The 12,933-nt window shown below is 45.8% G+C and overlaps 6 protein-coding genes across 6 annotated transcripts; 2 read left to right on the plus strand and 4 right to left on the minus strand.

The window, feature by feature from the left end:
- Nucleotides 1–1,954, minus strand: V1512DRAFT_236817 (NMD3 family-domain-containing protein). The gene is made up of 2 exons (XM_066914133.1): nucleotides 1,470–1,954; nucleotides 1–1,417 (listed from the first exon to the last, which is right to left on the minus strand). Exons 1-2 carry the CDS (start codon nucleotides 1,884–1,886, stop codon nucleotides 113–115), a joined length of 1,722 nt encoding a protein of 573 aa, XP_066772102.1. The 5' UTR covers nucleotides 1,887–1,954; the 3' UTR covers nucleotides 1–112.
- A 75-nt stretch (nucleotides 1,955–2,029) lies between these two features.
- On the minus strand, nucleotides 2,030–3,153 carry V1512DRAFT_261056 (snare region anchored in the vesicle membrane C-terminus-domain-containing protein). The gene is made up of 2 exons (XM_066915989.1): nucleotides 2,917–3,153; nucleotides 2,030–2,861 (listed from the first exon to the last, which is right to left on the minus strand). Exons 1-2 carry the CDS (start codon nucleotides 3,091–3,093, stop codon nucleotides 2,352–2,354), a joined length of 687 nt encoding a protein of 228 aa, XP_066772103.1. The 5' UTR covers nucleotides 3,094–3,153; the 3' UTR covers nucleotides 2,030–2,351.
- A 299-nt stretch (nucleotides 3,154–3,452) lies between these two features.
- On the plus strand, nucleotides 3,453–3,923 carry V1512DRAFT_246977 (60S ribosomal protein uL29; the record flags this gene model as incomplete). Its single annotated transcript, XM_066914463.1, has 3 exons — nucleotides 3,453–3,455; nucleotides 3,506–3,862; nucleotides 3,918–3,923. 3 exons carry the CDS (start codon nucleotides 3,453–3,455, stop codon nucleotides 3,921–3,923), a joined length of 366 nt encoding a protein of 121 aa, XP_066772104.1.
- Nucleotides 3,924–4,372: 449 nt separating this feature from the next.
- Nucleotides 4,373–7,608, minus strand: V1512DRAFT_275353 (uncharacterized protein). The gene is made up of 3 exons (XM_066917822.1): nucleotides 6,807–7,608; nucleotides 5,336–6,758; nucleotides 4,373–5,285 (listed from the first exon to the last, which is right to left on the minus strand). Exons 1-3 carry the CDS (start codon nucleotides 7,260–7,262, stop codon nucleotides 4,441–4,443), a joined length of 2,724 nt encoding a protein of 907 aa, XP_066772105.1. The 5' UTR covers nucleotides 7,263–7,608; the 3' UTR covers nucleotides 4,373–4,440.
- On the plus strand, nucleotides 7,477–10,466 carry V1512DRAFT_261062 (autophagy-related protein 13-domain-containing protein). Its single transcript, XM_066915990.1, has 2 exons — nucleotides 7,477–7,952; nucleotides 8,005–10,466. Exons 1-2 carry the CDS (start codon nucleotides 7,821–7,823, stop codon nucleotides 10,330–10,332), a joined length of 2,460 nt encoding a protein of 819 aa, XP_066772106.1. The 5' UTR covers nucleotides 7,477–7,820; the 3' UTR covers nucleotides 10,333–10,466.
- Nucleotides 10,467–11,002: 536 nt separating this feature from the next.
- Nucleotides 11,003–12,144, minus strand: V1512DRAFT_270605 (Sodium/calcium exchanger protein-domain-containing protein; the record flags this gene model as incomplete). Its single annotated transcript, XM_066917612.1, has 2 exons — nucleotides 11,003–11,107; nucleotides 11,161–12,144. The coding sequence occupies 2 exons, from the start codon at nucleotides 12,142–12,144 to the stop codon at nucleotides 11,003–11,005; spliced, it is 1,089 nt and encodes a 362-aa protein (XP_066772107.1).
- Nucleotides 12,145–12,933: the final 789 nt, after the last annotated feature.

The following is a 12,933-nucleotide window of genomic DNA, read 5'->3' on the forward strand; positions in this document are numbered from 1 at the left end:
TAGGCTGGTGTAGTAGTCCAATTATCGTCTAAACTATTTAACAATAACCCAATGCAAAACCCAAATAGTAAAATATAAACCGTATTAAATTTTTGATGCCACCAACCAATGTCTAATCCGAATGATAACCATCTTCCAGTGTCAGCTCATCAATCTCGTCCAATAACTCTTCAAGACCAATATCAGGCAAAGATTCACCTTCAGCCTCCTCATCGTCATCTTCCTCATTGTCGACATGGTTATCGGTCTCCATCTTATCGACTCCACTCATCTCGTAATCTTCTTCAGGCTCAGCTGCCGGCTCAGCCGTTTCAACGCCTTCCATACCAGACACTCTCGTCTTCTGTACGTTAGAATTCTGAGAGTTGCCTTGCTTGTAGAGATTGATGGTGCCCCGCAATTCAGGATCTTCTTCCAACTCTTGCAAGAAAAGCTCGTAATCTCTCTCGACCTTGTCTGCCTCGAGCTGCCGCTGCTTAGAAGACATTGAATTGCCCTGGTCTTCCATCTCATTGTACTCCTTCGCCATACGCCTAAGTTTCCAGTTACGGCCTTTGTTTTTCTTTCTTCTCGGGTACGACTTCTTAACCAAAACCACATCGGGCACGTTTCTCTGGTCAAGTGTATCCCAGAGCTCATGGTTGAAATTCACGTTTGACAGAAAGTACCCAAGAACGGTATCTCCAGGATGTAAGATACCACCGAGATGTGTTCGAACATAGTAAGTGTTATCATTTCGTCCCATATCCGACGATCTGGCAATTGTGGCGTCAGCCAGTGCAAGCTTTCCTTTTGTAAGCCCCGTGAGCTCAATGTCGAGCACAATAAATTCAGTCAGATTAGCACTGGTGTTCAGTGTTGTGAAAGGAGTTCGCCAGTACGTTGTCGGCTGAAGATCAGTCATGTCCAACGTGGCAGGGTCGACCAAATGCACCGAGTTTCCAATCCGGCTGCAAAGCACGAGCTGCGAAATATTGCCCGACGCACGAGCAAGCTTCTTTGGCAAACAGACCAAGTCGTCTTTACAGATTGGGACAAGTTCAACAGAGTAGGTAAATTTGTAACTGCGGACACTGGTATGAGTATCCATCGAAATTAATTCAGACGAGGTTTTTGTTCGAATCGGTGCGACTGCTGACAAAAAGTCTAGCATCTTGACAGCATGGTTTTTCTGACTGTAAAAAAAATCAAGACCGTCCTTAGTTTCTTGAATCGAGATGGTGTCTCTGTGAGCATTGTGCTTCAAAATCAACTGCTCCAAATAGAAAAATGTACGTTTGTGAGGCACTTTCTGTCGAATCTGAACGGTCGCACGCCATGTGTTTGCGGTGAACGACTTTGCACAATCAGGACATTGGGTTGCAACAACAATGTATTCGACTTCAAATGACTGCTGGATAATAGTATTGACAAAGGCCTGGCAAGTGTTAGACTTGATTCTAAACTTCTTCAAATTTAATGAAGCATACCTCTCCTTGAACTGTGAGCTTTACTTTAATTCTTCGAGAATGCGGTTCGGTCCAAATAAATGAAGCATCAATCAAACGCACTTTTGACAGTCCTTTTAGTCTCTTCAAGCATAGAGCAAGCAGTTCTCTACTCTCAAGTTGTGCAACAGTCCACTGATTTGGCGGTCTAAGAAATCGCTCACAATTTCTGCAAAAGTTCAGAGTGCTTTCCCGCTGAATTCCTTCTGTGATATCAACCGACAGCTTGATACAGTCATAGCACATTGACAGCCCAGACGTGCCATCAATAGGCACACCACAGTTACAGCACAGTACAGTCGCCATTATTGACTGCTGACCTTCAATGGGAGCAGCAAGCGGAACAGCACCGCCTTTAATGGCAGTCGCCGTAGCATTAAAAACCGACTGATAACTCATACCTCAAATGCTCGTAAAAATTCAAAATTCAAAGCTGGACAGAAAATGCTCTTTTTTCTGATTAGAAATTTAAAATGGCAAAAAGTTCAAATTTTATTTTGGTTGACATCACTTTGGGAGTTTGGAAACTTTTAAGGGTTAGGTTATATGTTCATAATGCTCTGTATAGAGTGATACTATAGACTGATATGAATTAAAGGTGGTATAAAGAATAAGTTATATACTATGTATAGTATCATACGCGTGAGATTAATCAATGGTAATCAGTAGATCAGGATTTGAAAGATTGTTTACTCGATTCCATGACAAAAACCGGTGTTATCATGAGCAACTGACCAAATTAAACACCGTAATCGTGTCTATATATACCAAATGCTACTTCGCTCAAAAATAACATGTTTCTTTCTATGTATGCCGCCCCAATCTCTGCCACTATTGACTTTGGACTAAAGTCTGTCTAAACGCCTATCTGAGAAAAAAAAGTATTAAAATGCAGGTCGAGATAAGAGTCGCGATGATCAAGCTGTCGCGTTTCTTTCTTGTGTTGATTTTTGATATTATAGTATTTATACCCGGGATTCTGCTCGCTGAAGTTGTGACCCGTCGCTGGATACTGGCCAGCATCTGTCGTTGAAGACCAAACTCCTCTCTAGTAGCGTATGCCTGTGACAATATACTGTCAACCATGCTGTTTGAATTGTCTATACGCGATCGCTCGTTGAGCATGTATTCCGCCTCTTGTCGTGGATCTACAGGCCCTCCTGATGTTGATCTGAACGAATCAATGTCATTCCGAACGGACGAAAGTAGATTTGCATGTTGTCGTTCATACTGTATTACGCCTTTAAGTCGAGCCAATTCCTTCTGATGTTCTGTCAAGATTTCTTTGTGACGCTGAAGATGGTGGAGTTTAGTGGCGGATGTGATTTGTTCTGAATCAAGGAGTCGCGTCAATGAAGCCAGCACTTCTTCTCTCTAACCACACTGTGTAAGTCAAGTACTAAACACAGACATGCATGACAAATCGTACCTTTGCTAAAACTTTCTCGAGACCCCGTTCTGCTTCTAGTTCATCTGTGGACGGCGATGGCGGTGGATTCCGTGAGAATGCCGAATATGAGAGAAACAATGACTCTGTTTGCGATTCCAGCTGTCGAGCCTGAGACCGCAATTGGCCGAACGACACGCTCTGTGTAAAGTCAGTCATGAATTCGATTTAAGCGTAACGAAAACGCTAGCTATGAGTCCAAGTAGATGTTGATCTAACTTGGCCAGCCCACCGCTCGCAAATGACGTCCTTACTCCTCGAATGTCAAAGCAGTTTATGTTATGCATTTATGCCGTAACTGCTTTAATAATAAGAAAACAGTTAAAATGAGCGTATATCTCATCACGTTTGCAATGTAGGTCTCAACCCTACAGCCACTTTACAAGAAGCAGTCACGACACACTTTGCGAGCAACGCCGCACGAAGAGACCTCACATCACGAACTTCTAGGTGGTGCTCGAATATAGCCTGTTGATTAGACTACCCATTAATATTAAATCCACCCATATATCACAGAAATGGTATGTCGCTTTTGATATTAGTATAGAGGGAATAATATTAACTAGCATAGCCTGGTGTCAAAGCATACTCTCTCCGTGAGAAGTCGAAGGCCGATCTTGAAAAGCAGCTCGATGAGTTGAAGCAGGAGCTTGCTGGTCTCAAGGCTCAAAAGGCCCGGGGTGGATCCAACATGATCCGAATGAACGGTGTTCGCAAGTCGATTGCTCGTGTTTTGACTGTCATCAACCAGCAGTCACGGGCTCAGCTTCGTCTGTTCTACAAGGGAAAGAAGTATCTCCCACTGGACCTCCGTGTCAAGAAGACACGCGCTCTGAGACGGGCTTTGACCAAGCATCAGAAGTCACTTGTTACTGTTAAGGATAAGAAGAAACAGATTGCATTTCCCCAGAGAAAGTACGCTTTGAAGGTAAGTTATTATGGCACTTCATAATATGGTAAGCAAATACTAATTTGAATTCTAGGCTTAAGTTCAAAAATTTATGGTTGTATAATACGTTAAATAAATAAAAAGTGTTTATGACTTGGTTATTTGGTTATCTTTACGTAAGGGATATTTGAACAAGATCAGATAAAAACAGAATAAAATCTTTCGCGTCTACTATTCCCGTTAGCAAAAAGCCTGAGATATTTCAAAATGCGATTTCAAATGCAATCAAATACTGGCATGCTAATTATGAATGTATACGCTATATTTTATATTCACTTAGTCCAAGATACTTGGTTCGCAAAAATCAATACGCATTCGGGCCCAATAACTTGCTTACAATAAGTTTTGTTATACTGAAGACGATCCACCAGAAAGACTGCAAACAACTTTCTAACTGGGAGTAATCTCGTAGTAAAATAGCTGGAACTTTAGATGCCCAGTGTTTTCATCGTTACAAAATGTCAGTACGCGTGAAACAAGATATCATGTTTCGAGACTAATGCTTTGTAGACTGGTACAAACTTCTATTTACAGTTTTTGAAGTTCTTCTATATACATTACTTCATGACGAAACTCACAGTTTTCTGACCTCTGGGTATAATCACCCTCGCAATCGATTTTCCACACGCACGCTCCACCAGCCACTTGGCACCGTCTGGGTACACCATGATCACGTCTCTAATTCGCTGCTCATCCCAGTTTTCGTCAAGCTCAATCGAGAACCGCCGTTTGCCATTTATGAAGACGTTGTGCGCCACCAGGTTTGTTGTAGATTCGATGACCTCGACCGCTGGCCATGAACCTAACTCGAAAACTGATGTCCATTGCAGTCCCTGCGCGGCAAGCATGGTGCTCCAGCATTCTTCTGCAGTCGCTGGTATGACTGGGGCGGACATTTTGATCAAGATTTTGGTCGCATTGAAGAGGACTGGCAACCGGACTGTGTCGTCTTTAGTTCCAGCGGCATTAGATGCTGCAATTATGCTGTTCGTAAGCTTGTTATAGTTTGAGATAGTGGTATTAAGAGTGAACGTCGTGCCCAAAGCCTGTGTGGTCTTGTCGAGAGTGTCCTGTACGCCTTCCCACAGCCGTAACTCAGCGGCAGTCAAGTTCTCGGGCATGTGCAAATCAACGCCGCCATCATTTGTCACATCTCGACAAAGCGCAGAAACGTGACGCCATAGCCTACCCAACCATCGTTGGATGCCGACAATCTTCTCTTCGTTCCATTCCAACACGTCGCTGACTGGGGCCTGGAAAAGCACGTGAGCTCGAGTCGCGTCGGCGCCGTATTTGGTAATGCATTCTTCAGGATCAACGCCGTTGTACTTTGATTTTGACATTTTTTCAAACGAAACCTTAGGCGTCACACCGGTCGCTTTGATGATTGGATGTTGTGTATCTTATAAAAATTTTCAGTGTGAAGTTTGCAGAAAGAGTAATTGAGCTTACCAGAGTCATCAACCTCGTCCGGCTTCAGAAACCGCCCGTTCTGTGGGTCAGTAAAAGTTTTACCGTGCACCATTCCTTGCGTAATCAACCGTCTGAACGGCTCGGCGTTTAAGTCCCCGCCAGCCCACATTCCTTGCTTTGCAAAGAACTTAGCAAAAAAACGCGAGTAAAGTAGATGCAGAATAGCATGCTCGATCCCGCCAATGTAAAGGTCGACAGGAAGCATTTTGGAAGCAACGTCGTACGTAAACGGTTTCTCTGTGTTTTGGGTCTCCGGGTATCGGAAGAAATACCATGAGCTGTCGACAAACGTGTCCATCGTGTCTGTATCTCGTTTTGCAGGTTGGTGACATTTTGGACACCTGGTGTTCACCCAGTTCTCATCTCTCGCAAGCGGAGATCCAGAGCCTGGCGGTGGGATTGTTGGCGGTAGCAGCACAGGCAAGTCAGAGTCGTTGACCGGAACAGTGCCGCATGATGAGCAGTGAACTATCGGAATTGGGGCACCCCAGTACCGCTGTCTACTGAGAAGCCAGTCTCGAATTCTGAAATTTGTTTTTTTGCTTGCCTTGCCGATAGATTCCAGATCTGTAACGATAGATGCAGCACCGCTGGCACATGACAGCCCTGCAAACTTACCTGCTGTCGGTGCCAATATTCCTGCTTTAGCGGTGTATGGCTCAGACTCGTCAGAAACGTCTCCGTTCAATGGCAAAATTACGCGGACAACGTCTTCATGCGGCATATTTGTTTTCCAAAACTCAAAGTCCCTTGTGTCATGCGCCGGGACACCCATTACCGCACCATGGCCGTATGTTTCAAGGACATAGGGAGCAACGAAGATTGGCACGGTTGCACCATTGAGCGGGTTAACCGCTTTTGCACCAGAAATTTTGTATCCATCTTTGGAGTCATCAGGAAAAGATTTCATGCGGTCCACAAAAATACTCAAATCTTGATCGCCATTTGCAATTTCCTGCTGCACGATAGGGTGAGAGCCGGATAACGCGACATATTGGACACCAAGTAAAGTTTCTGGTCGAGTAGTGTAGACATGAAGTACTTTTTCTCCCGATCCAACAACGTCAAATAAAATTTCTGCTCCTTCAGATTTCCCAATCCAATGTTGTTGCATTGACTTCACCGAAGCTGGCCAGCCGTCTAGTAATTTAATATCTGAGTCGAGTTCGTCTGCCAACGCAGTAATTTTAAAAAACCATTGTGACAGCATTTTCTGCTCAACTAGTGCGCCCGAGCGCCATGATCTACCTTCGCTGTCGACCTGTTCGTTCGCAAGCACGGTTTGATCAATGGGGTCCCAATTCACCGGTGCGTTAGCACGGTAAGCATATCCTTCGTTAAATAACTTAATGAATAGCTGCTGTGTGTGTTTGTAGTAATCAGGAGAGCTTGTTGTCAGTTCCTGTACAGTTAGTCTAACCTGTCTTATGAGTCAATAAAAGCAATGCACCTTATCCCAGTCCAAACTGACGAGCATCTTTTCCATTTGCTCTTTCATGCGTTGGATATTTTGCGTAGTCCAAATTTTCGGATCAATGTTGCGCTCAATTGCCGCGTTCTCGGCCGGCAACCCAAACGCATCCCATCCCATCGGATTCAGCACGTCGTATCCTCGCAACCGATGGAATCGCGCAATGACATCGCTGATCGTGTACACCCTGACATGGCCCATATGTAAATTCCCCGACGGATACGGAAACATCGACAAACAATAGAATTTTCCACGAGTAGCAGTACCTGTCGGCGAAGTTTGATTCCATATCTCAGCCCATTTCTGGTCTAGTTGAGGATATTCTAGCCGTTCGGGTGCTGCTCGACAGGTGATCGAGGTGACTATTGTCCGGCAATGTATTCTGCCTCGTATTCTGCCTCGCCGTACATGCCACAATATCACTCCACGACCCATCTTCCAGCACAAATTCTTCCGGGCAATTATTCTATTACGACTTTCAAACGTCGTTGAATCTCCGAGAACCAATGCGGCTCATAAGGTCTCAAAACAAGGTTCACCAAGTCCAGGGATACCGCATAGCACAGGTACTAATAAGCTCTCGCTTGAAACCTTAATTACTGCCGGTGGGATTGCTCACACTCGTTCGGTGTGTCAGTCAACCTACTCACTTCACGCTTCTCAATCTTCCTAAATCTGAGTTGTTAATTCTTGTTGGAGGTTGATCTGTAAAGCTACTTAGAGACCACGTCTCTGTTTTTATTCTGGTCTTGATATTTAGAAATTACTTGCAACACTCTTGCTCATACTGCTTTCTCCTATAAAAACGACGTCATCTGATCACACGGATTTTGACTTCTAAACAACATTTCCAGGTCCAACCCTCAAATACCCTGCCCTGACTCCGGTCATCCACTATTCCAATTTTAGACTGATTTATACATTGCGACTAAAGTTGCATCTCACATTTCCGATCCTCACCATCGTCGCCACTCTGGATCGCCTTGATCTCAAATGAACTTGCCCGCTACCTTGTCCGGTGGCCAAGACTTCCCAGCCACCGGAAGCTCTGGGCCTGGCATGGTTATATCAGGGTTTTCATCGCAAGATCCAGCACAGATGGCAAAACTAAATCAGATGGTTCAGGTGAGTTGTTTGCTGGTCGCCACTGGACTATATACTAACTGTGTGGTTTTAGAATCTATATACGAAAGCAGCTCAAGTCGTGATTCAGTCCCGTGTGTCTGTACCTCCAATATACAGTCGGGGCGATAAGAAAACAAACAAATGGTTTAATCTTGAGCTTGATGACACTGATGCGTTTCGGGACGAGCTACGGATATGGAAAGGGGTTGATGTCAGTATGGGTTCAATATCACTGCCTCCTCTAATCATTGAGACTGTGCTTGATACACGTGGTTTGACTGCTAATCAAATGCTTGTTTTACTAGACGACAGTGGTAAGCGATGGAACATCGACGCTGCAGCCGCGGCTGTCGGCTTGCGGGCCGACTTTCGACGGTCTGAGATTGTGGTCGAGCGATGGCGAATAGAACTCGATAGTCGGAGTTTGATGGTCGGGACCATAGCGCCAGAATTACCTGTTGTTTACAAGAAGGCGTTTGTACTGTTTCGGTCGCTGTACGCATATGTACGGCTTCTGCCTGTATGGCGGTTTAAGCGCAAGCTGAGCAAGGTAAAGTTAAACCCGTCAGCTTTAAATGTATCGTGTAGGGTCCTGAACGGTGCATATTCGATTTCAAGCCGCGACCGGATCGGCCTGTCGATGCCGTTGATTTTAGATCCCGAACAAAAGAACACAGAGAACTATACATTTCAAAAAATCGAGACTCCGGTCGGATTGTTCTCAATTCATGTGACATACAGAAAAAACTGCGATTTTAAAGTCGATGACTCTGAATCAATACTGAGTTCCCATTTTTTAAATTTGGACGAGTACGGTACTCGAAAACATCCGTACCTAATCCCAACTTCGTCCCGGTCTTCAGCGTCAATCACAAGTCGATACTCTGGAGCAGCACACAGTCCTCCAAATAGTCTGCCACTTGAGCGATATAGTCCGTCACGTGTGATTTCACACACCGATCCGGGCTTGTCGTACGGTAGTTTAAGCTCATTTCACCAACAGCCTGGCACTACCGATTCCAAGTCTTCATTACGCGGCAGCCCGCGCGAGTCGGCTTTAACGTCGTCGCTGACAGCTAATTCTGCTGCTGCTGCTAGAAATTTGACACAACAGCGTCCTGGACTAGAGCACCGCAGAAGTAGTGTACAGCCGTTCAAATCCCCCGCTCTATCGGCGTCTCCAATCGCAGACTCGATCCAGAGTGGCGCGGGATCCTATCCGCGCATGTCGTACCAACGCATGTCGTCTTCTCCCTCGCTCCCAGCTGACCAGCGTGACAGTGTTTCGTCGCTCGCGGCCGGCGTCGCGTCGCAGCGTCAAGTGAGTGACACGCCATTTTTGTCATCAAGCGGACAGCGGGCTTCAACGTCACCAGCTTCTTCAGTCGGGTCGCGGTCCGATCGCCGGTACAGTTCTTCATTTGGTTCACGAAGCCAGTGGCAACAAGGAAGCAGGAGCGCCTCGTCGTCGTCGATCGCGGCGCCGGTGGGACCGAATCCTCAGGTGCAAGCCTTGTTATCTCAGCCTTCTGCTCCGCAACTGTTTCCTGCCGCATCCGATGACGATGAGCTGAGTGATTTTGTGAGAATGTTGGATGCGCGACAACCGTTGAAGTCGTTTGAGCGATCCGACACGACCGCAGCCAGCAATGGCGGTGTTGGACTTGGCACTTCTGCGCCACGGACATCATTGTCGCGGTTTAAGCAGCTGCGGGACTACCACGCGCAGTTGTCGGACAGCATGTCAGCTTCGACCATAGTATCATCTCAACCAAGCTCTCCGGTGCAGTCGCGGGTCCCTGCAGGGTCGTTTTCGTCTAGCGTCGGCAGTGGAAGCGTGAAGGGCATTTCACCGCACACGCCTCACACGCCCGCGATCCCGTCCCGACTGAGCGAAGGGCTGACGGCGGAGTACCGTCACGAGCCTGTGTTTGAAGACGACGACGATGATGATTTAGCGGACGAAGACGACGGCGGTTTAGGCCGTCACGTGGCAAGACATCCAGTCGTTGCGCGCAAGCCCGGGCTTGCTCGGCATGATGAGCAGGATGAGCTCGGGATGGTTGACAGCGGCGGCGAGACCAACTCTGTGCGGTCTGATTCCGCTAGCCAGGTCGTTACTGGCCACCGCAGCGACAGTGCGAGTAGCAGTGGTGTTGGGCTGCGGCCGTATTCTGCGTCCAGTCGGCGGGATGTCAGCAGTGGTGCTGCTGCTGGTAACGGCGGCGGCGGGTTCGGAAAGTCGTCTCCTGGAAGCACTCATAGTCGCGAGGAGCTGTCGCATGGCAGTACGCCGTTTGTGGACGATGACGAGCTGTTGTTTGCAATGAGTGATATGGTTATCGCTATCGGGGAGAAGGATGTATCTCCACAGCATTGAATTTTTTTGTTTCTGTTTTTTTTATTTACTTGTGAGTTTTTATTTACGATCATGGCGTTTAGAACTGGTCTGGCGAGAAGGATTTACGGTGTATGGGTTTTATTGTAGATTAATGCATACATATATTTACACTAGATGGCGCAATCGTAGCGCAGCCACCAGCGTACGCAAATCCATTACTGCAAGGAGGCGTACCGTACGCTGTTTTTTTTTTTACCATCCGACGACCGCAAGCCACTTGGGTGTGACTTTAAGTCGTGACTCAATGTCCGTGTCTGGCTCACAACGCCATTTACTTGGTTGCCGCATCATATCGATTTTGGCAGCTAAGCCACGTACGTTGACGCGTTCTTCCGTACGGCTAGTGTACGTACGCACAATTGTTTAAAACTATATCGGTCTTAAATAATCGCTACATGCAAATGGACAAAAAAGAAGTGGTCCCGTGCGATATTAAACTAAAGACATTTTAGACATTTTTATTAAAACGAAAACAAGGAAGCGCTAAAAGTACAAAATAAGAAAAAGAGTCCTAAATTTATTTTTGTTTGCGCTGTTATTTCCCTAGCAGCTGACCGTACGCAAACACGAACCGTGTACTTTGATTCGAGTCTTTAGTGTTCTGATTTCTTTATATTATTAATTCTTTCTAGACTTATCGTGTAGAGGACTATAGGTCGGCCGGGTAGTAAAAGAAGGCGATGGCGATAATCATGTATGTGCCGAGCAACATTGCGCCTTCCAGCCAGTTTGATATTCCGTCTTGAATTTGAGCCTGGTAAAAGTTAGCACGAATAGGACTTCAGTTGCAAGCCAAAATTAACGCACGTTTGTGATGAAGACAGAGACAAACAAGACCGCGGTCTCAAAAGTGCTGAAAAATAGAGTCATAGGCTGATTCATGATCCAGCCAAGGATGACCAGGAACGGGGTCAAGAACAATGCAATCTGCATACTGGATCCAAGCGCGACGCCAATCGCTAGCTCCATCTTGTTCTTCATTGCGACCATCACGGCTGTCACATGCTCGGCCGCGTTGCCGACAATCGGCAGCACAATCAGACCGATGAAGGTTTTGGACAAGCCAGTCGATATGACGATGCTGTCGATCGAGTCGACCAGGTAGTCTGCGCAAACCGAAATTGCGAGCGTGATTATAGTCAAGGCAACTAAACAGATTGGGACCGAAAGCTCTGCGGGCTCCTCTTCGCCAGACTCAATTTCCTCAAAGAGCGCGGCGTGGGTCTTGAGCTGGAAAACCAGGTACAGCACGTAAATCATCAGCAAGACAATTGCAGTGCCGCGCGACACGGCAAGAATGCGGGGTTCGTCCAGTCCATGTTCGGTAGTATCAAGTGTGGCTCTGAATGCAGCTGGGATCAAGAGAGAGGCGGTGGCCAGAGCCATGAGAGACGACATTGTCTGAGCAACAATATTGCTAAAAGTTTGTTCCTGGAATTTCATTCCACCGGCAAAAAAGCAGCAGCCTAGGACAAGTAAAATGTTTGACAGAATTGAACCGAGCATCGAGGCTTGCACAATAAGAATCTCGCCTTTGGATAATGCGACGATAGCAACAATAAGCTCGACAGCATTTCCAAAAGTAGCATTAAGTAAACCGCCTAGTGTTTGACCGACGTGTTTGGCAAGATCTTCAGTTACGAATCCTAATAGTGCAGCCAAAGGAATGATGGCCAAAAAGTTGATTGAGAAAACAAGGTATGGTGACATGTGCAATGCACCAAAAATGATTCCAAGAGGAATGAAGACTAAGAGTACGTTGACATAAGAACTCAGGACTAACAGTTTCATGGTGAATAGCAAGCGGCCGAATCCGGTGGCCGGAACAAGCGGGACCACATCTATGCCATTACCAGATCCAGGCAGTCCATTCGACTCGTCATAACTGGTATCTGCAGCCGTGCCGTTCAAATTTGTGTCTAGAAGTGGAGTGCTTTCAAGATCATGTTGTAGAGGAGAATTGAGCGAAGTAGATGTAGTTGTTCTCGGGCCAGCCGGTCTTGCGACTAATGATTTTGCAGATTTGAGGTGTTCTTTTTCAAAGTCAGATATTATTAAAGAGAACACAAGTTAAAGAACATACGCATTTTTTCCGGCTTTATGTCAATAAACAAAGAACTGAATCAAATTGGATGCTGATCAGTCGGGAAAGAATGAATATTCAATGTTCCAAACAAGTGTTGAATGATTTGCTGTGAATAATAGCAACAGTTATGAATCTGACCAGAAAAATAGAAACACAGCAAAAAAATCAAAAAGGAAGAACAAGAAAAAAAAAGAAAAGCAGAACAATTTGAAGATCTTGAAAACAAGAAAGTGTTGAAGAGATGTAATTCAAACGCAAACGGGGCAGTGCAATGAAGGTGTTTTGTGGGTTAGGGGTAACAAAGACCGGTTTAGGCTACGAAGCCAGTCTTGCCGCTATCCGGGTAACAGCTTTGAAATGTTGTTTTACTGTGATGAAAGTTAAATAAATACCGTTTGTCGTAATAATCATTTAGTAGACAGGTCTTCTTAGTTGATTGAATAGAAGAACGACCGAGCAAAGTGATTTGTTTGGTGAAGAATTGTGGTGGGCTA

This window comes from Lipomyces arxii, assembly GCF_038497795.1.
Source record: "Lipomyces arxii strain Phaff 12-163 unplaced genomic scaffold V1512scaffold_5, whole genome shotgun sequence".
NCBI classification, from domain to species: Eukaryota; Fungi; Ascomycota; class Lipomycetes; order Lipomycetales; family Lipomycetaceae; genus Lipomyces; species Lipomyces arxii.